Source organism: Pteropus medius, unplaced genomic scaffold (genome assembly GCF_902729225.1).
Source record: "Pteropus medius unplaced genomic scaffold, Ma_sr-lr_union100, whole genome shotgun sequence".
NCBI lineage: Eukaryota > Metazoa > Chordata > Mammalia > Chiroptera > Pteropodidae > Pteropus > Pteropus medius.
This window is the reverse complement of record NW_024350927.1, coordinates 2,338,668-2,362,604: the sequence shown is the minus strand read 5'-3', so window position 1 is coordinate 2,362,604 and position 23,937 is coordinate 2,338,668. Positions and strand designations below refer to the sequence as shown.

The 23,937-nt window shown below is 53.5% G+C and overlaps 1 protein-coding gene across 1 annotated transcript in view; it reads left to right on the top strand.

Annotated features, from left to right (window-relative positions):
- Positions 1-23,937, top strand: part of PLEKHM2 (pleckstrin homology and RUN domain containing M2) — a 34,835-nt gene that overhangs the window by 8,083 nt on the left and 2,815 nt on the right. Inside the window, exons 2-16 of the mRNA XM_039842133.1 lie at positions 11,259-11,365; positions 11,696-11,805; positions 12,371-12,470; positions 13,001-13,088; positions 13,916-14,102; positions 15,372-15,431; positions 18,372-18,600; positions 19,702-20,529; positions 20,861-20,930; positions 21,083-21,173; positions 21,423-21,487; positions 21,835-21,923; positions 22,530-22,662; positions 22,887-23,077; positions 23,501-23,566. Coding sequence (XP_039698067.1) covers positions 11,259-11,365; positions 11,696-11,805; positions 12,371-12,470; positions 13,001-13,088; positions 13,916-14,102; positions 15,372-15,431; positions 18,372-18,600; positions 19,702-20,529; positions 20,861-20,930; positions 21,083-21,173; positions 21,423-21,487; positions 21,835-21,923; positions 22,530-22,662; positions 22,887-23,077; positions 23,501-23,566 — 2,414 coding nt within the window. The remainder of the gene's footprint in view (positions 1-11,258; positions 11,366-11,695; positions 11,806-12,370; positions 12,471-13,000; positions 13,089-13,915; positions 14,103-15,371; positions 15,432-18,371; positions 18,601-19,701; positions 20,530-20,860; positions 20,931-21,082; positions 21,174-21,422; positions 21,488-21,834; positions 21,924-22,529; positions 22,663-22,886; positions 23,078-23,500; positions 23,567-23,937) is intronic.

The following is a 23,937-nucleotide window of genomic DNA, read 5'->3' as shown; positions in this document are numbered from 1 at the left end:
AAAGCAGTCCTTGGTCCCTTCGTCAGAGGTCAAGCCCTGTGCCGAGTTCAGAGGCAGAACAATCCTGGAACCTTGGGGCTGGGACATTCCCCTTCCAGGAAGGAGAAGCGTTTAACTGCGTTTGGAGACCACATTCTGTCGGATTACCCAAAAGATCTGTGCCCAGCAAGGCCAATCCCCTCGAGCTGTCATTGTCCTAACACCCCCAGAGCAAGCAGCATACACAGAAAAGAAACCAAAGAAACCACGTAATTCAAGCACCTGCTTTTTTTAGCTCTACCCCCCACCCCTCGCATATCTTTAGAACAGAGAGCCTGCCAACTCTCCCGCAAAAGGGCTAATGAGTGTGATTTGGGAGGTGGGAAAGAAAGCTAGATACTTTGGGTGAATTTAGTGGCAAATGAATGGTTAAGAAGCATGGATTTCACCCAATTTGCTTAAGGGACAATGTAGGCCCACGGTAAACAAACAGCACACGCTAAGCTTGTGACGCTGGCCGTCCGCCCCAGATGCCGTCCAGCCTGGGCACAAGCCGGTCCTAGGCAGGGGCGACCAGGCTGATCGTTTCTGAATTGCAGGATCTCTGATAGGTTCTCACGCAGGGGTGATTTCTGGGTTCTCTCGTTCTATAATCTGCTGTAATTGATTGTCTTTGGAATGAAATATTTTCCATTTCTGGGATCTCAGGGATTTTAAAATTAGGAGAGCGAGTCAGAAGCGTTGTGGTTGCCTGGGGTTGGGGGAGCGGCGGACAGTCTCGTGTTGTCTAGGAAAGAAGTGATTAGGACGTTGCCGACATTGGCCCCCAGCCCCCAGCTCTCATTGTACAAAGCCCTGGGAACAGCCCAACGCCCCTACTGCTCTGCCGTCCTCAATGAAGTGTTGGGGTAACACTTTCCAGAAGGTTACAGCAGGTGCCCAGGCCTCCGCTTTATCCCCAGGCAAGGTGGAAGCAGGAGGGGGTCCAGGAATAGCTACGTCCGGGGCGTCTGATCACACCTGGCCGAGACTCTGCAGTAAAACAAAGGGACCACGGAACAAAGCCAGGCGGTTCGGGGAGTGTCTTCGGCTCCCTGGGTCCCAGTCTCCCTTCCTACAAAGTGAGGGTTCTGGCTGATTCAGAAGTCAAATTTTCATTCACTGAGAGCCTATCTCTCGCTCGCTCTGACTCCCCCAACGTGTCCTCCTGCTCTGGGCTTTTTTACTGAATGAGAGGCCTCAGGAAACTCCACTTCACAAACCAAATGCCTTCTGAGGGCTCGTCTGCTCTCCGATTCGGAAATTCTTCAGCCTGGCCAGCACCCAGCCTTGTTGGCACAGCAGTGCTACGGCAGTGGCCCTCCACCCCTTGGATCGTGTCAGGCAGGCCTTGTTGTTCACAGCGGCTTTGCTAAGACTGAAAAGACTCCAGCCTGCTGCCTTGTTCGTTTATTTGTTTACTCGCTTCTTTTCGAGGAGGTGGATGATGAGCAGTGGTCTTTCTCTTTCTATCCTTGAGAGTCTGCGCCTGAAGCCAGTGCGGTCTGCCGATGCAAAGTCGGGGTGGGCAAGTTGATTTGGTGGCCTCCCGAAGGGGACATTGGGTAGTTCTAACCGCACTGACCCTCCTCCAGCTGTCACTGATGTGGTCGACCCCTCTTAGGGTTCCTTTCACTGGGTGGAGGGGGCGGGGATCCAGGCATCAAGGTTTGACCCCAAAGGTAGTAAGTCGTGTCACATGACTTGAGCTCTGCCTTTCCCCTGAGGCCCAGAGGGGCGGTTTCACCCATCGGTCCCCATCGGCCCCCACGCTGTGACTCAGTTCCAAAGCTAGGCAGGCAGTGTCCTCTCGCTATGGTCTCTCGCCCACAGCGCACCTGCGGCGGCGTCCAGTGAGAAGCAGCCTCAGGGATTAGGTGGCCTAAAGGGTCACCTGCCACTCCATGTGGCTCTGAGTTTGAGTTGAGGCCACGTACCAAGGCCACCATGTATTTAACTTTTAAAAGAGGTGATTTGAGGTCAGGTGGCATTTCTCCCTTCCTTCTTCTGGGGTCATTTCTGCTTTTGGATTTCCACCTCCTAGACCGGACTCCTGAGGCCGTTCTAAACATCTGTCATTTAAAAATACTTGGTCTCCACAGAACCACTGGGGAGGCTGCTGTTGCCTGGTGACCTCCTCCCTGGGCAGCGGAAGGGAGCCGGGCTTCTCCTGCATCAGCAGGTCCGTGCCCTCTGTGTGCCGAGCAGGGAGGCAGCGGGCCCAGCAGGGAGCCCGCAGCGGTCGGCCAGTTCACACGGGCACGGTTACAGCCCTGTGCCTGTCCGGCCTCGCAGGCTCTCCTGCTGCTGTTCGACAGGGGTTTTTACTCTGCTCTGTGAATATCGGAGTGGGGATCACCCCCCCATGCCCTCCCACTCCCCCCAAAATACAGTCTCAGACTTAGAGTCCAGATCGCCCATCTGTTTACTGGGCAGTGTCGCAGCCTCCTTAGTCTTGACCGACCAGGAGGAAGAAAAGGGCGCCTGTGACCTTCTTATTTTTGTTTGGCCACTTATAGTCGTTCACAGCTTTACCTTTGAGCTTCCTAGAGGGACCAGTTCTGGAAGGATTTCTTGAAACCAACCAGAAATCGTTTTTGCGGTTGTGTGTCTGTAAGGAGGAGGGAAGGCGGAGAGGGCTGGGCCGTGGCACTCAGAGCACAGAGTGGGACCAACCGCGCTGAAATGCTCTGAGTCAGGCATTTCTGGCTGGCCGGCTGGCGTGTGCCACCCACACTGCCCTGCAACCGCGGGGCCTGGCACAGTCTCGTGACGGCCACTCCCCGCAGTGTGCTCGGCAGGGAGCACTGTCGCTTAGCTCGGGGAGTCCCGGGTGGGCTGAGCCCAGCTCTTCCTGGCCTGGTGCCTGAGAGTCCTCTGGAGCAGGCAGAGGAGAGCAGCTGATCCACCCCAGGGTGTGGTCTAAGGACATGCCTGTGAGAGGAGGCCCGAGTTAAGAGAAACCACAGTTTTTTCCTTAAAAAAAAAAATCTTTTTTTAATCTTTCTCTTCGTTCTCAGCTGACCTTGCGTATTTTTAAATTTTCTTCCCTGGAAACTTTTTCGTCCTCCCAGCATCCAGCACACCGGCCCACCTGCATCTGGGCTCCCATCTGTGGCCACTCCTCCCCTGGGACGGTGGATCCATCCTGTCTTTCTTGCTCAAGGACCGGACTGTTTTTTTTTTTTACTCCGCTCCTGTGTTCCTGCCACTCTTTTGGCAAAACTGGTCAGAGGATTTTTCTGGATCGCCGTCTTCCTCTTTTGCCTTCCTTCCTCCTTCCCTCCCTCCCTCCCTTCCCCTCCTCCTCTCCTTCCCGTCTCTTCTAACCAAAAGTCGGCGGCACCATAGGGTACACCGAAGCCCTATGTGCAGCTCTCGGCCTCTCCTGGACGGTCTCGGTCTCGAGTCCGCCGAGCCCCCTCCCTCTGTTCTCAAAGCACATCCCAGGCCCCCGTAACATTTTCAGCAAACATCGCTCAAGGATGAGTATTTTCTTCCCACATAACCCAGTACCACTATCACGCCTTAAAAAATGTGATGCTCATTTTTCTTCAGTATCATCAAAATGTCTACTAAGTTTTTAAGTTCCAAATGCCTCATCGGTGTCATTTTTTTTTTAATTAATTTTATTGGGGTAACATTGGTTAATACGATTATATAATTTTCAGGTGTACATTATCATTTGACATCTGTATATTCTACTGTGTGTTTCCCACCCAAAGTCCAGTTTCCTTCAGCTACTATATATTTGATCCCCCTATATTTGACCCCCTTTAACCATCTACCTCCTCCCTCCTCCCCCAGCCTCTCCCCTCTGGTAACCACGAGTCTATAGTCCATGTCCCTGAGTCTCTGTTTGTATGTCCTGTTCATTTGTTGCTTTTAGGTTTATATCCCACATATAAGTGAGATCATGTGATTTTCAATTTTTTCTGTCTGGCTTATTTCGCTTAGTATTATTATTTCAAGGTCCATCCATGTTGTTGCAAATGGCAACATTTCATCTCTTCTTAAGGCTGAGTAATATTCCATTGTGTATATGTACCACAGCTTCTTTAGCCAATCATCTATTGTAGGACACTTCGGTTGCTTCCATGTCCTGGCCACTGTGAATAATGCTGCTATGAACATCGGTGTGCAAATTTATCTTTTCGGATATGGGTTTTCAAGTCTTTGGGGCAAATACCCAGTAGAGGGATTGTTGGATCATATGGTAGATCAATTCTTAGTTTTTTGAGGAGCCTCCATACTGTTTTCCATAGTGGCTGCACCAATTTGCAGTCCCACCAGCAGTGTATGAGGGTTCCTTTTTCTCTACATCTTCTCCAACACTTGTTATTACTTGTTCTGTTGATTATAGCGATTCTAATAGGACCTGAATAGGTATCTCATTATGGTTTTGATTTGCATTTCCCTAATAAGTAGTGATGTTGAGCATCTTTTCAAATATTTGTTGGCCATTTGTATGTCCTCCAAGGAGAAGTATCTGTTCAGGTCCTCTGCCCATTTTTTGATCAGATCATTTGTTTTTTGTTGTTATTGAGTCGTATGAGTTCTTTGTATATTTTGGATATTAGGCCCTTATCGAAGGTGTTGCTTGCAAATATATTTTCCCACTCACATGGTTGTCTCTTTACCTTGTTGACGATTTCTTTCGCTGAGCTTTTTAATTTGATGTAGTCTCATTTATTTATTTTAGCTTTTACTTCTCTTGCTTTTGAGGTCAAATTCATAAAATCCTCTTTAAGTCCAAGGTCCTTGAGTTTTGTTCCTATGTTTTCTTCTATACATTTTATTGTTTCAGGTCTTATATTCAGGTCCTTAATCCATTTTGAGTTAATTTTGGTGTGTGGTGATAAACAACAGTCTACTTTCATTCTTTTGCTGATGACTTTCCAGTTTTCCCAGCACCATTTATTGAAGAGGCTTTCCTTTCTCCACTGTATGTTTTTGGCTTTTTTGTCGAAAATTATTTGCCCATATAAATATGGGTTTACTTCTGGACTCTCGATTCTGTTCCACTGGTCCGTGTGTCTGTTTTGCTGTCAATACCATGTCGTTTTGATTACTGTCGCTTTATAGCATAATCTGAAGTCGGGCAGAGTGATGCCTTCAGCCTCGTTCGTTTTTCTCAGGATGGCTTGGGCAATTCTTTTGTGCTTCCATACAAATCTGGTGACTTTTTGTTCTATTTCTTTAAAAAATGCCGATGGGATTTTGATGGGGAGTGTATCACATCGGCGTCATTTTTAAAATACCTCGTTTGCTTGAAGCAGGATCCAAATAAGCTCCGACTCTCCTTGCGAAACTCCTACCAGGCTTTTGTTCCCAGCCCTTCACTCAGACTGCCTCCGTCAGCGCTCCCAGCACCTCCCTTTAAGTGGGAATGTGACCCCGACGAACTGGTCATTCCCGCCCTTTGGAAGCTTCCTTCGCTTGGCTTCTGGAGCACGCTCTGCCCAGAATGTCGACCCGCCTCGCTGGCTGTGCCTTCTCAGGCTAGAGCATGCTCCTCTGCCCTGACTGGGCCTTCGAATTACTTGGGGAATGTTAAAAAGAGATTCTGGTTCCTGGGCCCCGCCTCCAGAGTTTCTGACTTAGTCAGTCTGGGAAGGCACCTGGGCATTGTTCTCTCCCTCCGGTTCCCCAGGTGGTTCTGCTGTGATTGTGGGTGGGGACCCCTGGCCTAATGTCGGAGGACCCTGGCTCAGTTCTCAGACCCTCCTCTTTCTGCATTTTCAAGATGATCTCATCCAGTCCCACAGCTTTAAATACCGTCTAAAGGCCGATGGTGCTGACCTTTCCCTGAACTCCAGACCCACGTGCACAGCCGCCCCTGCCTTCGGACCTGCGGACCTGCTGTCCCTCTAACTAGGACACTCCTCCCCCAGAGGCCTCAGTAGCCCCTTTTTCAGTGAGACCTTCTCTAACCCCACATTTATAACGGATCTCCCGATCCCTGCACGTAGTTTGTCTCTCTGCCACCAGAATGTAAGTTTTACAAGGGCAGGGACTGCTGTGCAAGAATAATATCTGACGTATACGTGGCAGGTGCTCAGTAAATACTTGTTGAAATATATGAATCTTCAAGGCTCGAGTCCCCCTCTGGCCTCTGCTAAACTGAGGTTTGAGCAAGAGACAGCTCCCAGCCAGCCTGTCACAGGAGTGCATCCCTTTCTACCTCTGCTCAGCACGCTTTTTCTGTAGTAAAGGGCCAGATCGTAAATATTTTAGTTCTGCAGGCCGTACTGTATCTGTTGCATCTACTCAACTCTGCCATCATAGCAGGAAAACGGCTGTAGATAAGACAAAAACAAATGTATGGCTGTGTTCCAGTAAAACTCTATTTACAAAAATAGGAGACGGACCCACTGGCCAGAACTTGCCACTCCCTACTCTGAAATATCACTTTTCCCCCAAATCTACATGGACAGAAAGGAAACACTCAAAACTACTTAGCAATCTGATCAGCTGGATAAATTTCTTCCCAGAAGTGGGGAAAGCTCTTCCTGGAGCAAGTAGGGCTTGTGTTAACCAGTTCTCACTGGGAAGATGCCAGTGTGGGGCAAAGGGATGGAGACAGTAACGGGCACGCGTTCCTCTTAAAGAAGCCACACTGGCTTTCCTCTGGGTCCGCGCTCTGAGCAGCAGGGCTGCAGAGACACTGAGCTCGCATCCACCGTGGGGCAGCATTCCTCATGGGTTCTCCCACGTCATATTAGAACAGCACAGGACATGTTACACACATTCATTCAGGGATCTTGAACTCAGGTTAGATGAAAAGATTTAAAATCCAGCTCTGCCACTTACTAGCTCTGTGACGTACTTTAATGGGGTGAGGGTGGGGGGGGTGCTGTGATGATTAAATTAGTGTTTGTAAAGTACATCGTCATCATCATAGCTGCTAACAGTAAGCTGCGGTATAAATACACTTATGCCGTATTTATCAAAGTACGTGGTCCTCAAGGTACCACGTACTTTGATAAATACGGTAAAGTGTATTTATAAGAACCCTCGCAGCAACCTATGGGGAGGGTGCTGTCACTGAGCCCATTTTCTAGATGAGGACCCTGAGTTTAGAGAGCTTAAGTAACTTGCCCAAGGTCACACACAGCGAGTGAGTAGCAGAGCCCATGTTCAAATCCAAGCTGTCTGACCCCGGAATCCACACTCTTAACCACTCCGCCGCCTTCTTAGCGCACCTAAGAAGCACTCAATAAATGATGGCTCTATTCCTGGCCCGTTTTAGGTCCACCAGCAGGTATTTTATGTAACTGGAGAGTAATTTGGAATAAAGGTCAGTGCTTGTGCTTCCAGGCAGAGTTCTATTCATTCCATTAATTCCGTTGCTCAAGGGCCTCATTTATTCCGTGTCTGCTTTCCTCCCACTCCCCGCTTTTTCAGAGCCTGCTGAGCTTACTGATGCAGTAAGTGGCTACTGGCTGAAGACCCCTGCTGTTTACTTGTGTGTCATGCTTTGCTGACCAGCTCCCCAAGCAGAGCCCAAGCCGTTGACAGCTCCTAAAGTTCTTCTGTCACTAGTTCACAGACATTCCCTTTCTCCTTCCTGCTCCTCTTAAGAACGGTGCTGGGTCATAGCACTGATTCAAGCTCTCCTGTCCCCTGAGATCATGGACAGTCTTAACAGCCAGCTGTGAAAGCATAGTTAAAGAACAGGCTTTGGAACCACCTGCTAGTGAACTAGCGAACGGCCTATTAGTCCTGGAAAGAAGAGTACATCCTCGTGTCTTCGCACTTGAACTTATGTCCAGCCGAGTGCTGTGTCATTAGTTTGACTAAGACTCGATTCATTATTTCCAATAGTCTTGGTTAATGTTTACTGAGGACTCGCTGCTTACCAGTCGGACCTATGCTAAGCCTTTTGTGGGCTTTATCATTTACTCCCCTACACCAGCGCTGTCCAGTGGAACTTTCTGCAGTGGTGAAAATGTTCTGTATCTTCAGGGCCCAATACTAGTAGCCACTAGCCACATGCGGGTGGTCATTGAGCATTTGGAACGTCGCTAGTGCAACTGAAGAACTGAATTTTTTTATTTTGTTTAATTTCAATCTAAATTTAAATAGTCGCATATAGCTAGTGGCTATTGTATGAAGAGCTCAGCTCGAAACCATCTTTTTAACCCATTTTACAGAAGAGAAAAATGAGGGTCAAAGGATTAAGTGCTTTGCAAAGGTCCCCAGCTCGAGGAGCAGAGCCCCCACTGTGTTACACTCTTTCTTTTATACTTTTTGCAGAAATTGTTCCCTGGTTGCAGACTGTTCCCTAAGGCATAATACCGTGGGTGTGTCTGTAACCCACCTTGAAATAAATGTGCAGGACCTATCTAAAGAAAGCTGTAAAACTTACCAAAGGGTATAAAAGAAGACTGGTATAAATGGAAAAAAAAAAAAATCATTTTCCTGGATGAGAAGACTCAGTATTGCAAAAATGTTGTTTCTCCCCACAAATAATCTCTGGATTCAGGATAATTCTACTCCAAATCCAAAAGGGAATTGTAATAAAATTTGATTCTAAAGAATGTGCCAGAATAGTCAAAATAGTTTGAAAAAGAATAGTTGGAGGATGGTGTGGATTTCTTCTGCACATATCGAAATGATGAATAAAGTGAAAATAGTTAAAAACGGGGCTGCCACGGCAATAGACAATGGACCAGTTAAGCAAAATAGAAAAGTGATATATTAAATCACAGATCAGTAAGGGACCATTAATAAATGTGGAAAATAGATTATTTATCCAAAAAATAATAAAGCTAGATCTTTATCTTATGCCATATACAGAAAATCTAAACATAAAGAAACCAAAAAAGTCCTAAAACTATAGAAGAATAAAGGTAGTTTTGTAATATCAGACTAGGAAAAATGGGAAACTAGAAAGGAGAATATTGACAGATTTGATTACATAAAAATAAAAATTTTTCAATAGGAAAAAAAATACCAAAAGCAAAGTTTAAAGGTCAGTTGATACTGAGGGAAAAAAAATAAAATAAAACAAATAAACAAAAAAAACACATAGCAACAAACAGGGTGAAACCTTTAATGAACAAATCGCTGCGACAGATAAGAAAAAGACAAGCAGCCAGGAGAGGAATGAGCAGAGGTTATGAACAGGCATTTCACAGAAAAACGAAATGCAAATGGCTGGTAAGGATGCTCGACTGCATTAGTAGTCAGAAAAATACAATTTAAAACAATTAGGTACCGTTTTTCACCAACTGGACTGGCAAAAATTAGACTAATTACATTGTGTGCCGGCCAGCATGGTGGGAATGTAAATCGATCCAGCCTTTGGAAGGGCAAATGGCAGGTTCCGGCCACATTGTAAATATGCGTGTTCTTTAGCTCTGCTGTTCCAGTCTAAGCGCCCACGGGGCAGAAATGCCCAGGCGGAGATCTGCCGATGTTTGTTGCAATATTTTGTGTAATATCAAAGAATTAGAGACAATATCTATATCTAACACTAGTCAAAGCATGATACATCATATTTTAGAATACAATGTGACTATGAAAAAGAATGTAGTACGTAATGGTATGGAACTATATGCTTGATATAGCGTTAAGTAAAAGCAGGTTTCAGAACAATGAGTATAGTATGATTCTCCTAGTTCACTTTTTTTTAAGTCAGTTTATGCAGCAAAAACATTATACACATACACGAGCTGTTGGCAGCGGGGAACAGGGAGCAGGAGGTCTTTATATTTATACTCACTTCCAGGTTGCTTGCATTTTTATGACGAGCAAATACTGCAAGGTATCGTAACCTAAGGAGTCTGAGTTCCAAACACATCTCCCTTGCTTAGCTAAATAAAGACCCCTCTACCTATAACATCTACGACTCATAGATCTCAGATTTACTTGGATTTTGAAATTTAAAAAAGGAAAGAAGGAAGGAAGGAAGGAAGGAAGGAAGGAAGGAAGGAAAGAAGTGAAGGAAGGAAGGAAGGAAGGAAGGAAGGAAGGAAGGAAAGAAAGGAAGGAAGGAGAGAAACAGAAAAGAAAGAAAAGGAAAAAGGAAAGAAGAAAAACCTGGGTGTGGACATGGTGGGGTTTTTGAATACTAGTGTGCGAGGATTGGAGCCATTGCTGAGGGAGAGTTGTGTGATTTTGTCAGGCACGTTGCTCTTCCTTCCAGTTCTGGAAACCTTTGCTCCTGGGGCTCCGGTTTGCCCACCTTTCGGGAGGGAGGCAGATCCAGAAGGGCTGCTGGGCTTACTCGGGGCCGTAGAGAAGAGAGACTGTTCTTGTCCCTCTTCCGTGGGGGCCGAATGGTTGGCCTCTCGCCACGAGCGCGTGCCCGGTGCCGTGGCTGACGTGTCTCTCCTGCTGCTCCCGTTCTCCACCGCTGCTTCCAGAAGACGCTCGAGAACACGTGTGTCCAGCGCCAAGAGCTTCAACCTGAGATGAGTGTCCAGGGATGAGGGCTCTTGTTTTGTGTCCTTCCCGCTTCTGACCGTCGGAAGGGCAACGGCAGACCAGAGTAGGGCTAAAATGAAGTGGGAAAGACTCCTACAAAGAACTCAGTCCAAGTATCTGGGCCTCCTTAGCCTTGACTAAGCCGGGAGAGCTGCGCTCACCTCATCGGCCGGGTGGAGTTTGCTCATCCTGCTGCTCTCCAAACCTCCTTTGATTGGTCTAGCCTGGGAACAGTGTCCTTGGTGTAGGGCTTGACGTGAGCCTGGCATGTACCCAGGTCCATATCCAGCCTTGTCAGGTGCCTCAGACAAATCCAGTGTCCCTTGTCAGCCTCCGGCAAGGCCGTCGGAGCAGGTGCCGCAGTCCATCGGCCCTTAGTTTGTGCAAAGGAGCAGTTTGAAGCAGGGGCTCCATTTCTGCACAGCTCCAGGGGGAGGGGCATTTACACTGGGGTTCACTTATGCAGGTAACACTATGTGTAGTGTCCCTCAGGTTGTGTAGCTCGGTGACTCTGGCTCAAAGCCTGATACCACCTGAGACCTAGGCATGTACCTAGGCGACTCTCTTGCCAGCAGCGAGTTGTCACCATGCAAAGCCCTTGCTGAGTGCCTCTTGGGGCCTGGGCTCTAAGGATACGTCCTTCGGCCTCTGGGCCCTCCCATGCGGGACGGTAGACGCCTCCGTCGGTCGTCACGAATACATCATTTGACCGGATTTCTCAGCTGCCTTCTCCGATCCAGCACTGCTGCAGCCTTCACCTTGATCCTTCTCTAATTTGGGGTTGTTGCTTTTTTTCCCCCCTTCAGTTGCAGAGCTACTTTGCCGCGTGTGAGGATGAGACCCCTGCCATCCGGAACCACGATAAGGTCCTGCAGCGTCTGTGTGAGCACCTGGACCACGCCCTGCTGTACGGGTAAGAATCCAGAGAGGGCGGGAGGGCACAGCAGGGCACGGCCGAGGCCACGAGCAGCCTCCGGGGAGAAGTTCCTGGCCTCGTCTGCCTTTTATTTCTTCTTTCCCTCGGCAGAAAGAGATCCGTCCCACTCGGGTAGGCCGCAGGCTCTCTGTAGCTATCCCAGTAAATTGTCTCCGAGAATTAGCGGCAGGTGAAATGATGGTGGGGAGCTGTGCCCGTGTGTCCCGCTGCGGCTCCACGACGGACACGAAGGCCGGTGGACCGACTAACTGCAGCTTCCTAGGGTGCCCTGTTTAGGTCTTAGCAGCGCCTGTCCTGTTTTCTCAGACTGCAAGACCTCTCATCTGGCTACTGGGTGCTCGTGGTGCATTTCACCCGGAGGGAGGCCATCAGGCAGATCGAGGTGCTGCAGCACGTGACCACCAACCTGGGGCGCAGTGAGTAGTACCCGGCTGGCGCTGGGAAGAGCCAGCTCCACCCTCCCTGCGGGGAGCTCTGGGCTCAGGGTCAGCCCCGGGAGACTGATTACTTTTGGGCCTCCAGAGGCAGAGGGGCATTTAAATGCCAGTGCCCTCCATGAGGCCTCTCTTCTCCCTGCATATGGCAGTTGGTTGGAGCGTTGTGGATGGGGTCAAGGGGAGTGAGATGCTGAAGAGAACCAGACTTCTATCGAATCCCAGCCCGAGCACTTAGTGAGGAGGCTCGCTTCTGTCCCTGAGCGAGGATCGGCGTTAGCCTACAGGATCATGCAGAATCCTTGCGTTTCTCTACCCATCCAAAACTGGCAATCTGCCCTCTTTACCAGAGCTTCCTGGCCAGCAGCAGGCTAGGGTCTGACTGGGAAAATAACAATTTCGGGGGCTCTGGCACTCCAGTAAGAGACAAGACCATCAGAGCATGCGGTCCCCTCAGCCCTTCCTTCTTCCCTTTGTGGCCCTGCCTGGCAAACAAAGCCAGCACCCACCAGGACTTCCTTCCAGTTACTCCTGCCCTCCTTTGCAGGCCGGGCCTGGCTGTACCTGGCCCTCAATGAGAACTCCCTGGAGAGCTACCTGCGGCTGTTCCAGGAGAACCTGGGCCTGCTGCATAAGTACTATGTCAAGTGAGTGTCCGCACGGTCTGTCTCACGTAGCCCCAGAGCTCGCCTTGAGCCTCATCCCAAAGACTCGTGTCACACGCAGACAGCACAGGGTTCCACATCAGAGGCCTGGCCCAGCCTTGCATACCGAGGACGTGTCAGTGATGGTCAAAGGGCCATTAGGGCCTTGCCTGCTTAGCAGTTTGGTGCTCTGCCTCTGCCTGATCCTCTACCCAGGCCTCAGATCTCGCTAGAATGTTCAGCCTTTGCTGGGGTGGCTGCAGGAGCAGAGTATTCATAGCAGTTGCCGAGAGCCAGGTGGGCCTTACGCAGCCAGCCAATATCTGAAGACACTAGCGGTAAAGTGTCGTGTGGCTCCAAACCCAGGAAGAGAATGCCAGAGCGGGGTGGGTGAAGGCTGCATCGAGCTGGGTGCCCTCCAGGGAGTGAGGATGATGTCACCTGTCAGATTTCAACACCGCAGGCTTGTTGATGAGGTAGGGCCAAGCTGGCAACCAGCCCCTAAGCCACCACCGTCCCCTCGCGTGTCACAGGAACGCCCTGGTCTGCAGCCATGATCACCTGACTCTCTTCCTGACCTTGGTGTCTGGGCTGGAGTTCATCCGATTCGACCTCGATCTGGTGAGACACCATGGCTCTCGCTGTGTGTGGAAACAGAGGAGTGCGTGGGGTGGGCACAGCGTTTCATTTTCGGGGTCTTGCTCAGGGAGCCGGTCGGGCGTGACTGGGCCTGAGCAGCGCAGTGTTTTATTCAGGTGAGGGAAGGGTCAGGGTCCGAGCAGTGGGAGCGAGTGGAGGGCAGTTCTCTCTTGGTTTAAATTAAGGGCAGGATTCCTGGTTCAGCTGATTCCTTCCAATCTCTGTGCCAACTTGGAGAAAAGCCACACTGCCTGAGGTATCTCAGCACTGAAGTGCTCTCCTGGACATTAGGACGTGAGCGTTTGACAGTGAGCGTTTGACAGGGACGGTCCATCCAGTGCTCCCTGGGGCCCTGGGAGTGTCACCAGCCCCGTGCGTCCCGGCCTCCTGCCCTCTCACACTCTAGGGAAATAAGGTGCTGGCCCCGGACGAGCCCAAGGGGCCCTAGAGCAGACACGTCAAGGTGGCTGCAGCTGCCCCATCTGACCAAATCGCCCAATTCCTAGGCCCCTGTCCCATCAGCACAGACTGAAAAAGGAACCTAGCTACTGCAAAGTAGTAAGAATTGGGGGAAACGAGCAACTCCCCCAGTAAAAGAAGTCGAGGAGGGGTCCACAGGCACAGTTGGGTTCTGGCGTCTCTGCTGTTCACGTTACTCTTTTTAGCAGCTCGTTGCTGAGTTTAGCACCATTAGCCCATTGATTTCCCACAGAAAAACCGGGTGGGGGAGGGGACGACAGGCAGATCCATGGCCCGCCCCCCCCCGGAGGCCTCCCTCTACACCGAAGCCTCCTCCCCTCTCTCCTCAGGACGCCCCTTACTTAGACCTGGCCCCCTACATGCCCGACTACTACAAACCTCAGTACCTGCTGGACTTCGAGGACCGCCTGCCCAGCTCGGTCCATGGCTCGGACAGCCTGTCCCTCAACTCCTTCAACTCCGTCACCTCCACTAACCTGGAGTGGGACGACAGCGCAATTGCCCCCTCCAGTGAGGGTAAGTGGCCCGGGGCACAGAGGAGCCACGCCTCGGCCATGACACTGATTCTGGAGCCACTAACGCAGGGCCGGGTGATGTCCTTCTTGGCTGGTTTTGGTCTGGTGGTTGAAATGTGAAGTTAAGCAGGGTCGGCTGTTCCCCGTAAATGCATTTCCTCCGAGTCCCTGTGGTGGCTAAGCTGATTCTGGGGACAAAAAAAATCAAAAGATCTTATGAACGTTAGACCCTTTTCCAGAAGCTATAGTCACATGCCTGGGGGGGTGGGGGTTCTATCAAGGAAAGCGTGACCTGGAAACTCTTCCTACTGGAGCAGGGGTGAGCGTGGCCTGTGGTGGGGAGGTTGTCCCATGATTCTAGGCAGAAAGACGCTAAGGAAGGGACAAGAGCCAGATGGGTGCAAAGTTTAGGGGAAGCCCTGCCCCCGTGCCTCTCGAGTCCGTCCGATTTCCGAGTCCCTAACGTGTCAATGATGATTGCATCCGTTGCATCAAAGACAAAAAGAACGTCATCACGTCTGTAGGTCATTTTGTTGTCTTGATCCAACATTTTTCAAACCTTAGGCCTCTGTGTTCATTCACAAAACTGGGCTCTTTCCCCACCTTCATCCCACGGGCAAACCAGGTCTCTTCATTACTGCACCCCGCCTTGCCCCCAGGGGAGGGAATCCAAGCACAGGTTCAGCCCCTGAGCTCCCTAGAACTGCATTAGCATTGAAACCTTGACCTTTTTCTTTATTTCTCATCATGCCCATGGGTCACGTCCTGGGGGGAGGACAGTTACGGTCGGACTAGCAGTCCGCTCGGGGGTCGGTCGGACTAGCAGTCAGCTCGGCTTGCGTGGCTCGTCGGACTTGCAGAAGACAGCGAGCGGCTCGGTCTCCTGGGGTTGGGCTCAGGGGCTGCCTGAGGAAGCAGAGGGACGGGCCTCGAAGGAGCAGCCAGAATGTCCCTGGACGGAGGTGTCCCCCCGAACCCACCTCCTCTCGGCTGCTAGGTGCAGAGGGAAAGAAGGGAGAGAAAAGGTCAGGTGCGGTGGGGCCCCGTTCTCCTCTGCCAGAACCAGCTTCCCTGCCCTCGGACGTCGTTCTAGCTGGTCAGCGGCTCCTGGGCCAGGGCTGAGCTGAGGCAGCGGGCATCCTAATAAGTTCCCCTGAGGCGGTGAGATAAAACGCAGAAAGTTTAATTTTTCCTCTCTCGTGTTGTCCCCACCCTCCCTGTCCTTCCACTGCCTGTTTCTAATCTCCAGTTTTGTCCCTCGTTTTTGTAGATTATGATTTTGGAGATGTGTTTCCAGCAGTGCCGTCTGTACCCAGCACAGACTGGGAAGGTGGGACAGAGTCCACTATCACCCTCTTTTCCTGTTTTGCGACGTTTCCATGCCAAGCTTGCTGCATGACTCAAAATCAGCTCCTTATTTATAATAACGTCAATGATCATAATAAAGACAAGTTTGGTGTTCTAATAGATGGAATTCTGCAGTAGGAGAACTTGACCTTTAGCCCTAGACAAATTCCCTCTCCCAAGGGCAGGACTCCTGCCTGTGTACAGTGGCCATGCAGAGTCACTAAGTGACTGCTTTTCAGGGACACAGATCACCCTTCCCGATTCTGATGCCTATCGAGGCACCGGATGTGCCTAGGGAACTGCCGACTTGTGAGGCACTGGTGGCCCGACTTGTCTGGAAGGCGATGCCTTTTGAACATGTCAGTTGTAAGCTCCTGTAGGTCAGATGAGCTCCTGTGTCAGGAGCATCAAGAAGCAAAGGCAGAGGGCTTCATTCCTTCAGTCCATTCTTAATGACTTCCTCTTGGATATTTTTTGAAAGAGGCTGAGGTCCAGATGGGAGAAATTGCCCATGCACAGCTGAAACTTCCTATAGGGAGATTCTCTGACTCTTCTTGTAGCATATTGAAATAAAATCTGTCCACCGTCCCACCGTGTCCACTAGGTGGCAGCAATGCTTGGGTATTTTCCTACCCTCTCACCCCACTTCTGGGCTTGTGAAAATGTATGAAGCTATTCCCCACATTCCCATGATTACTCAAAACATAGGGCGTGTTTCTGAGAAGGTTAACGCTTCCTCCTTAAATCTGAGCCTCTTGCTCTGTGGGCCACTTGCGGGGGAAGGCCAGCCTCTGAGGCGGAGGGACGAGGCGCTTTCCCCACTGCCCCGGAGCTGGCCCCTCGTTAGAGCAGGGATCTCTAAGTAAGGGGTGGCAGATGATCTTTTCCCAAGTAACATGCATATAAAATCACTTAAGTTTGAGGGAAATAAGATACAGCATTGAGAAAAATAAGTTGTGTCATCTGGCCAAGCGGGTAGCGTGGAAGAATCCCCCGTTTTAGTTAAGATTAGCTTGCCGTCCAGAATTCCATCGTGACATCATTGATCCTGTCGGCTTCTGCTTGCAGCACACCTGCTGGTCATTGACATGTGCCCCTCTGATTCTAACCACTAACAGCCTCCCCTCCCCCAGCTACTTGCTGCCTGTTGTGGTCACTTGACGAGCAGGGCCTGGCCGTGCTCTGCAGCCCTGTGGAGCTCCCTGTGCCCTGGGGACTAACAGCCCAGTTGCACTGCTTGCTCGGGCGGGCTCCAGGGCAGGGCGAGATTTGACCCAGCAGGGGTCTGCTTTCCTGAGTTCCCAGAGCGTGCTCTGGCCGCTCACCCCGTGAGCCTCGGTCTTGGACTCAGACCTGAGGAGAGCCAGACGTGGGGGCAGCTCCAAACTCCGAGTCCCAGGGCGGGGATGGGGTGGCTGTTGCATAGTCCTTGGCTCACTTACAGGACTGGTGGGTACCCCGGCCTTGACCCACACCGCGTCCGGCAGTCTGTTCCCTCACCTCTCGGACTCCTCCCGTGAGCAACTGCAGATCTCCAGGGCTGGAACCAGAACACATGGGCTTTGCGGGAAGCTTCTTGGAGACGGAAGGGCAAGGTTTTCTGCGTCTGAGAACTCAGGCTCTGTGGTCCCAGGACATCAGAAGAAAGTCTTATATGTTGCTAGGGTTTTTCACAGACAGAGTTGGCAATTGCTTCTAGCCTCCTCCTCTATTCTTATATTAAAAGACAATGTACTTTTTAAAAAATATGGATGATATGCTGGCTTAGCAGACAGCTGCCAGTGGTTTCCAAGATCCACTAAGAACTTAACGGCAGCTGGGCTCTTCCAGATGAGGCTGAGGGTAGGAAGCAGGCTTGCCATGTCTCCTGGGCAGATGATGGCCAGCAAGATGTGTGTACACTGGCTAATGGAGCGAGAACAGCCATATGTCCCTCGCCATTAACCCTCATCCAGGCTGCTCCACCAGCCAGGCTTCAATTCTCTGCTTTGGTGGCTCCCATCTGCCACCAGATAAGTGCCCTGTGTGCTTTTCCTCTCCACGTCCTGTTCCAGTGACCTGGGGTGGATGGTTGGGGTAAACCAGCTCCACTCTGGAGGGGCAGCAGCACCCTCCACCTGCCTTGTCCGCAGCGTGGAGCCAGGACCAGTAGGCAAGCTGAGGCTTGAATGAAACCGAGTTCTCGGCACATCCCTTAAAGGGGCACTGGTCTTAACCCCTAGAGTGTGCAGACAGGGTGTCAGGGAGGGAAGCAGCCTCTGAAGGGCCCACGAGGCACCTGCTGAGGAGCAGCCACTCGGCACACCTTTCTCGTCCCCTCCGCATCTCGTTCTCTCTCTTGTGCTCTGGCTCCTTCTCTCCGACCTTCCCCACGCTCCTCACCCCTTGGGCTCCGTGTCCTATGCTCTCAGCCTCTGCCCTTCACCCCTCATTTTCTCTGATTTCCGTTCTCTCTTTTGTTTCTTTTTATCTGCCTCTGTTGGGGACCCGTCAGGGTATCCTGGCCCTGCCAGTGCCTCATGGTGCTAAAGGGGCTGCCGGGTACCCTCTAACATCCTCTGATGGTCGGCTCTAAGGCGCACCAGAGGGGTGTGCGGCCCATCTCCTCTTCTGGCATCAGGGCCACCACCCCTGAGGGGCTTCAGCCTGGAGCTCTTAACTCAAATTTGGCCAAATCGCCACAGCTTGAGGGCTCCTGATGGTGGCGACGATGGCAGTGAGGACGGTGGTCCCCTCCAAGCGGCTCTTAAAGCACAAATCCCATGTCCTGTCGGGTTGGGGCTTCTGCTCTTGAAATGGCCACCCCAGTCCGATTTCCCTGGAAGGAGCTCACCTGCCTTCCTTATGAGATAAGGCATGCTTTGGGGACCTGGGATCCCCAGATGGGGTCTGATGGGCTGTCTCCTGTTTCTTGTCCTCCCAGACGGAGACTTCACTGACACTGTCAGTGGCCCCCGCTCCACTGCCTCAGACCTGACCAGCAGCAAGGCTTCCACCAAGAGTCCCACCCAGCGCCACAACCCCTTCAATGAGGACCAGGCAGAGACCGTGTCGTCCTCAGACACCACCCCTGTGCACACCACCTCTCAGGAGAAGGTGGAGTCCCAGGCTCTGGACTTGTCAGACACCTGCACAGAGCTCGAAGTCATCAGGTCAGCAGAGGGGCGGGGAGGGTTGGGTGGACACCCTGGTGTCCATCTTGTCTATTCCCAGCATCGCTTTTTAGTCCCCGCAGACTGGGACCCCCTTGAGGGCAGCTGGGCATCTTGCTGGAGACTGCCCCCCCGCCTCCCCGCTTGGTAGTACTTCGAGCAAGAGGAAACGGCGGGCCCAAGCCCAGAAGTCAGGGGACACAGGCAACAGCTGCAGCTGGCTTCTGGGTCCATGCCCCGGCTGCTGGGGCATTTGTCCAGTCCGTCCAGGACCAGAAAGCACTTTCAGACTGGACCCCTTTCCAAGGGAGTTCTTAGACGTCAATGCACAATTTCTGAGATTTGTTCTAATTCTAGTTCAGCATGGCTCATTCAAGGAAAAGTGTGCTTGTCACATCGACAGGGACATTGAAGGGAAGGAGGAGGTGGATGACAAGTTGGGGAACCCTCGGCCCAGAGCCTGCTGAGCGCCCTGACCCCCCCTGGCTCCCGCTCTCGAAACTGTCCACCCTGAGCGAGAATATGTGCACGTCAAGCCTCCCCGAGGCTGCTGGCCGGTCCACCACCGCCCCGTGAACAGAGCCAGGACGCCCACTCCCTCAGGCGGGGCCGCTCAGACCCAGGTCGCTTAGTCAGGCCCACTCCCAGGCGTGCGTGCCAGGAGTCTGAGCCCCAAAGACTTCGAGTGCATTTCTGGTCGCACTGTCCTCAGCGACACCTGGTGGGAAGCAAGGTCGGCTCAAGGTCATTGCTCACATCCTGAGGGGAGGGCTGGGTGGAGGGGCCACTGGTCTGACCCAGTGCCTGTTGTTCCCTAGCACAGCCAGCTGGAATTGTAGGACCTGTGCAGGGGCGCCTCTGGCCGCTGCCATCCGTGCCTCCCCAGGCCGGTCCCTGCTCCTGCCAGCCGTGGGGGATACCTCGGGGCCCGAGCCACGGCTGTCCCCAGCGCAGGGCCTCATACCCAGCACCGTCCCGGACCGTCGAAGCTCTGGCCGTGCCCTCAGAGGTCACATGCCACCTCTTTCGCCCCCACCCATCTCATTTCCCTCACTGCCGTGGTGCTCGGATGTTCATTTCTCCCCATCACTGCTGTCCCAGGGTCACCAAGAAAAAGAAAACTGGCAAGAAGAAGAAGGCCAGATCGGATGAGGAAGCAAGTCCACTTCACCCAGCCTCTGCCCAGCACGCCGGTGCCAGGAGGGGCGATGGTGACAGCCACGTCAGCAGCGCAGGCCTTGGACGGGCCTCGCCAGACCCCCAGGAGGAGGGCGAGGGGCCCAGCAGCACCGCCAAGAGCAGCGAGCGCTCGGAGCCCAGCCAGATGGGCCTGCTCATCCCCGAGATGAAAGACACCTCCATGGAGCGCGTGGGGCAGCCCCTGAGCAAGGTCATCGACCAGCTCAACGGGCAGCTGGACCCCCGCACCTGGTGCCCCCACGTCGAGCGCTCAGACCACTCCTTTCGGACCGGCTCTCCGGGGGGTCCCCCGGAGAGGCCACCATTTTGTGACTTTAGTGAGGGGCTTCCAGCCCCCATGGACTTCTACCGCTTTACCGTCGAGAGTCCAAGCACTGTTACATCAGGTGGCAGCGACCATGACCCTGCAGGGCCTGGCCAACCGCTGCATGTTCCTGGTGGCCCTGCGGCTGCTGGCCAAGAAGAGGGAGCAGGAGGCGGAGAGGAACAGGCGCCTCGGCCCCTAAGGGACAGCTCGGGGGAGGCTCGGGAGCCAGAGACCCAGGAACTGGAGACCCAGTTGCCCCTGGTCATTGAGGGGCCTGTGCCTGAGCCAGAGCCTGGGACCCAGGAGGCTCTTTGCCAGCTCAAGCGAGACCAGCCCAGCCCGTGTCTGAGCAGCGCTGAGGACTCTGGGGTGGAGGAGGGACAGGGGAGCCCTTCTGAGATGACCCACTCGGCGGAGTTCAGGTGAGCAAGGCTGGCCATGCCGCTCATGTGAGACTCTGCCAGTCCCTGAAGCAGGGGACATTGGGTGTCTGTCCTCCAAATAAGCTAAACATGACTCCTGGGAACTCTGGCCTGGGCTAGGAGGTAGGAAGGCGTGTGACCCTCCCCTCCCTCGTTTTCATTCCTGGCTTGGGGCAGGGCCACTGCAACCGGGTTGCCTCTGGGTGCCTGAACCTCCTCTGGGTGCCCGTATCGCCTCAGGGTGCGTGGATGACCTTTCTGTGCCTGTTTCACGTCTCCTACCCCTGCCCAGCCTGACACCTCTCTCCTCCCACACTTGTCCCTTCCACAGAGTAGACAACAACCACTTACTCCTGCTGATGATCCATGTGTTTCGGGAAAACGAGGAGCAGCTCTTCAGAGTAAGCCCTGGGAGGCAGAGAATGAGCAAGGGCAGCACAGCTGGGCGGGGCAGATGGGCGGGGCCGGGTGGGCTGAGCCTCTGGGGGGGCGGGGTAAGCAGACCACCGAGGGCGGGGCTGCAGTACCTGACCTGTCTGCTTGGACCTTGCAGATGATCCGGATGAGCACGGGGCACATGGAGGGCACCCTGCAGCTGCTGTACGTGCTGCTCACTGACTGCTATGTCTACCTGCTCCGGAAAGGTGCCTGCCACCCCCTTTCCCCAAGCGCCCCACACTCCTAGGGTCTCTCAACTGCCTGGCATGTGGCGATGAAATGCCAGCAGTCCCAGCGGCCCTAAGGCGTGAGCCCTTCCGTGTCTTCCTCCCCCATCGTTGCAGCTCGCAGGGCACAGCCGGGTCTTCTCAGAGAGGGGCCGGGTCTTAGAAAGTGGGGCAGGGCCCGCGAAAAGAGGCCACCGCAGGTGCTAGACATTGGTTCTCCTCTCTCAGGGGCCACAGAGAAGCCATACCTGGTGGAAGAGGCCGTTTCTTACAATGAACTTGACTACGTGTCGGTGAGTTGAGGCTCTGCAGTTGGTGTTTGCTGCGGGGCGTGGCTCCTCAGGTCACCCACCCTCAGAGCTGCGGAGCAAGGCATGTCCCCTGCCACAGCCCCCAGAGTGGGCGCCAGCTCATCTCTGAGCAGCTTCTGTACGTGATGCTGAGCATAAGAACCAAGCTCGAAGACGCCTCTTCATCCGCCATATTTCTGACCACCTCTCCCTAACTCATGCCAGGGTCCCTTGGCGACCTCAGGGTGGTCTCCCTCCCTCCCCAGCCAGCCCTCAATCTGGCTGTGGCTGCCTCCTCTGCCAGGCAGTGGCCAAGCCCTGTGTTCATACGAGGGTGTGGTTTCTGGCAGGTGGGCCTGGACCAGCAGACGGTGAGGCTGGTGTGCACCAACCGCAGGAAGCAGTTCCTGCTGGACACGGCTGACGTGGCCCTGGCTGAGTAAGTGACACTCTCTACCTTCCGCTGAACTGGCTTGGCCGTGCCCTGGACTCCCCGCCCTTGGGGGTGGAGCGTGGGAAGTGGGGACAGAGATGCTCTCTCTGGAGCCTACAATCTAGTCAGAAAGGCAGGGAAGTGAACAGACACTGGACAATTGACCTGTGGTCAACCCAGGTGACCTGCAGAGAGGAAGGGCTCTGGCATGAGTTACCCCAACAGGAAAGAAAGCACAGGCTATACTCCTGGGCGCCGGCATGCCCCCCGTGTGCGTCCCTACGAAAACTGTGTGTGATGAGATCACATTGTTGTACGACTCCAACGTGCCCCCTTGGTTTGTCTTACCTCACTGTCACCGCCCAAGACCCCTTGGCCATTGGGAATGGTTAGACCTTTTCCAAGTCACCATTGGATGACCACGGACTGCTACCCCGTCGTTGCCCTGCCCACTGCCCTAAGCTCAGGTTCCAGCCAGGTCCCTCCCCCAAGTTTCAGGTTCCCCCAGGTCCCTCACCCCTGCGGGAGAGAAGCCCTCAACAATAAGCCTCATCTTTTTGAGGGGTGGGGGGCCCCCCAGGCCTCTGACAGCAAACTCCACTCCCTGTGCAGATTCTTCTTGGCTTCTTTGAAGTCAGCCATGATCAAAGGCTGTCGAGAACCACCATACCCCAGCATCCTGACTGATGCCACCATGGAGAAGCTGGCACTGGCCAAATTTGTGGCTCAGGAATCTAAGCGTGAAGTAAGAACCCCGGGAAGAGGGGGCGTCCCTGAGACACCAGCCCTGGCGTTAGGGTCAGGAGCTACAAAGAGATGTCTTTGGCATTTCTCCATCACCCACCTGGGAGGGACCGTCCTGTCCCCGATCCTGCCTCCCTCCCCATTTGGGGCGTGTCCTCACTCTCTCAGTGGCCACTCCTGGTGCTGGCCCAGACCTCACTGCTCTGTCCGCTGCCCCCTCCCCAGGCGACCGCTGTTACCGTGCGCTTCTACGGGCTTGTGCACTGGGAGGACCCCATGGACGAGTCCCTGGGCCCTGTTCCCTGCCACTGCTCAGCCCCCGAGGGTGTCATCACCAAAGAAGGCATGCTGCATTACAAGGCAGGCACCTCCTACCTGGGCAAGGAGCACTGGAAGACTTGCTTCGTGGTACTCAGGTGGGACTCCCCGCAGCTCCAGCCTCAGGCTCTGCCCTGAGGTTGTTGGGCTGTCAGGGCCCCAGCAGAGAGACAGGCCCAAAGCGGGGGTAGCTCCCTCCTCCACAGGGCTTTGGAGTAGACATATCCCAGGATATTAGGGCTCCTCTGTAAAGCCAGCCTCTGTGGGACCCGAGGAAGCCCGCCTCGAATGCCTCAGGCGAAGACCTGGCCTGGGGCTGCACCGAGCTGTCCCCAGTGTGCCGAGGGAGCAGTGCTCCCTGCTGCCCCTCTGCAGTCCCTTCCTCGCCCCCCTGCCAGTGAAGACAGGTCCCCGGCCTCTGGGGTTCAAGGCCCCAACTTGTGGGGAGTCCCAGGGATCTGGGCTCTGCCTGGCCCCCAGTTTTGGGGACAGGCCTCACCCCTACATGTCGTGCCCTGCAGCAACGGGATCCTCTACCAGTACCCCGACCGCACCGATGTCACACCCCTGCTCTCGGTGAACATGGGGTGAGTGTCCCCGGCGATGGGGCTGGGCGGGTGTTGGGGTCCTGCATCGCTGCCTGAAGGTCAAGGAGCTCTGGCTGAGCCTGGGGCCCAGGGCTCCCCTTCTCCCCAGCTTGAGCTGGTTCTCCCTTTTGTCAGTTCAGCCCGCCCCCCTCAGTCCCATGCCATCCAGCAGCCCTGACCAGTGCCCCGTGTCCTGCCGAGCTGTGAGGGCTACAGGAACTCAAAGGAGGGGAGGAAGGGAGGCTTCCTCTCAGGAAAGCAAGAGGAGCCATGCTGGCCTATAAAGGGTCCAGTGTGACGGGGAGGCGGTCCCCCAGTGTGACGGGGAGGCGGTCCCCCAGTCTGACGGGGAGGCAGTCCCCCAGTGTGAT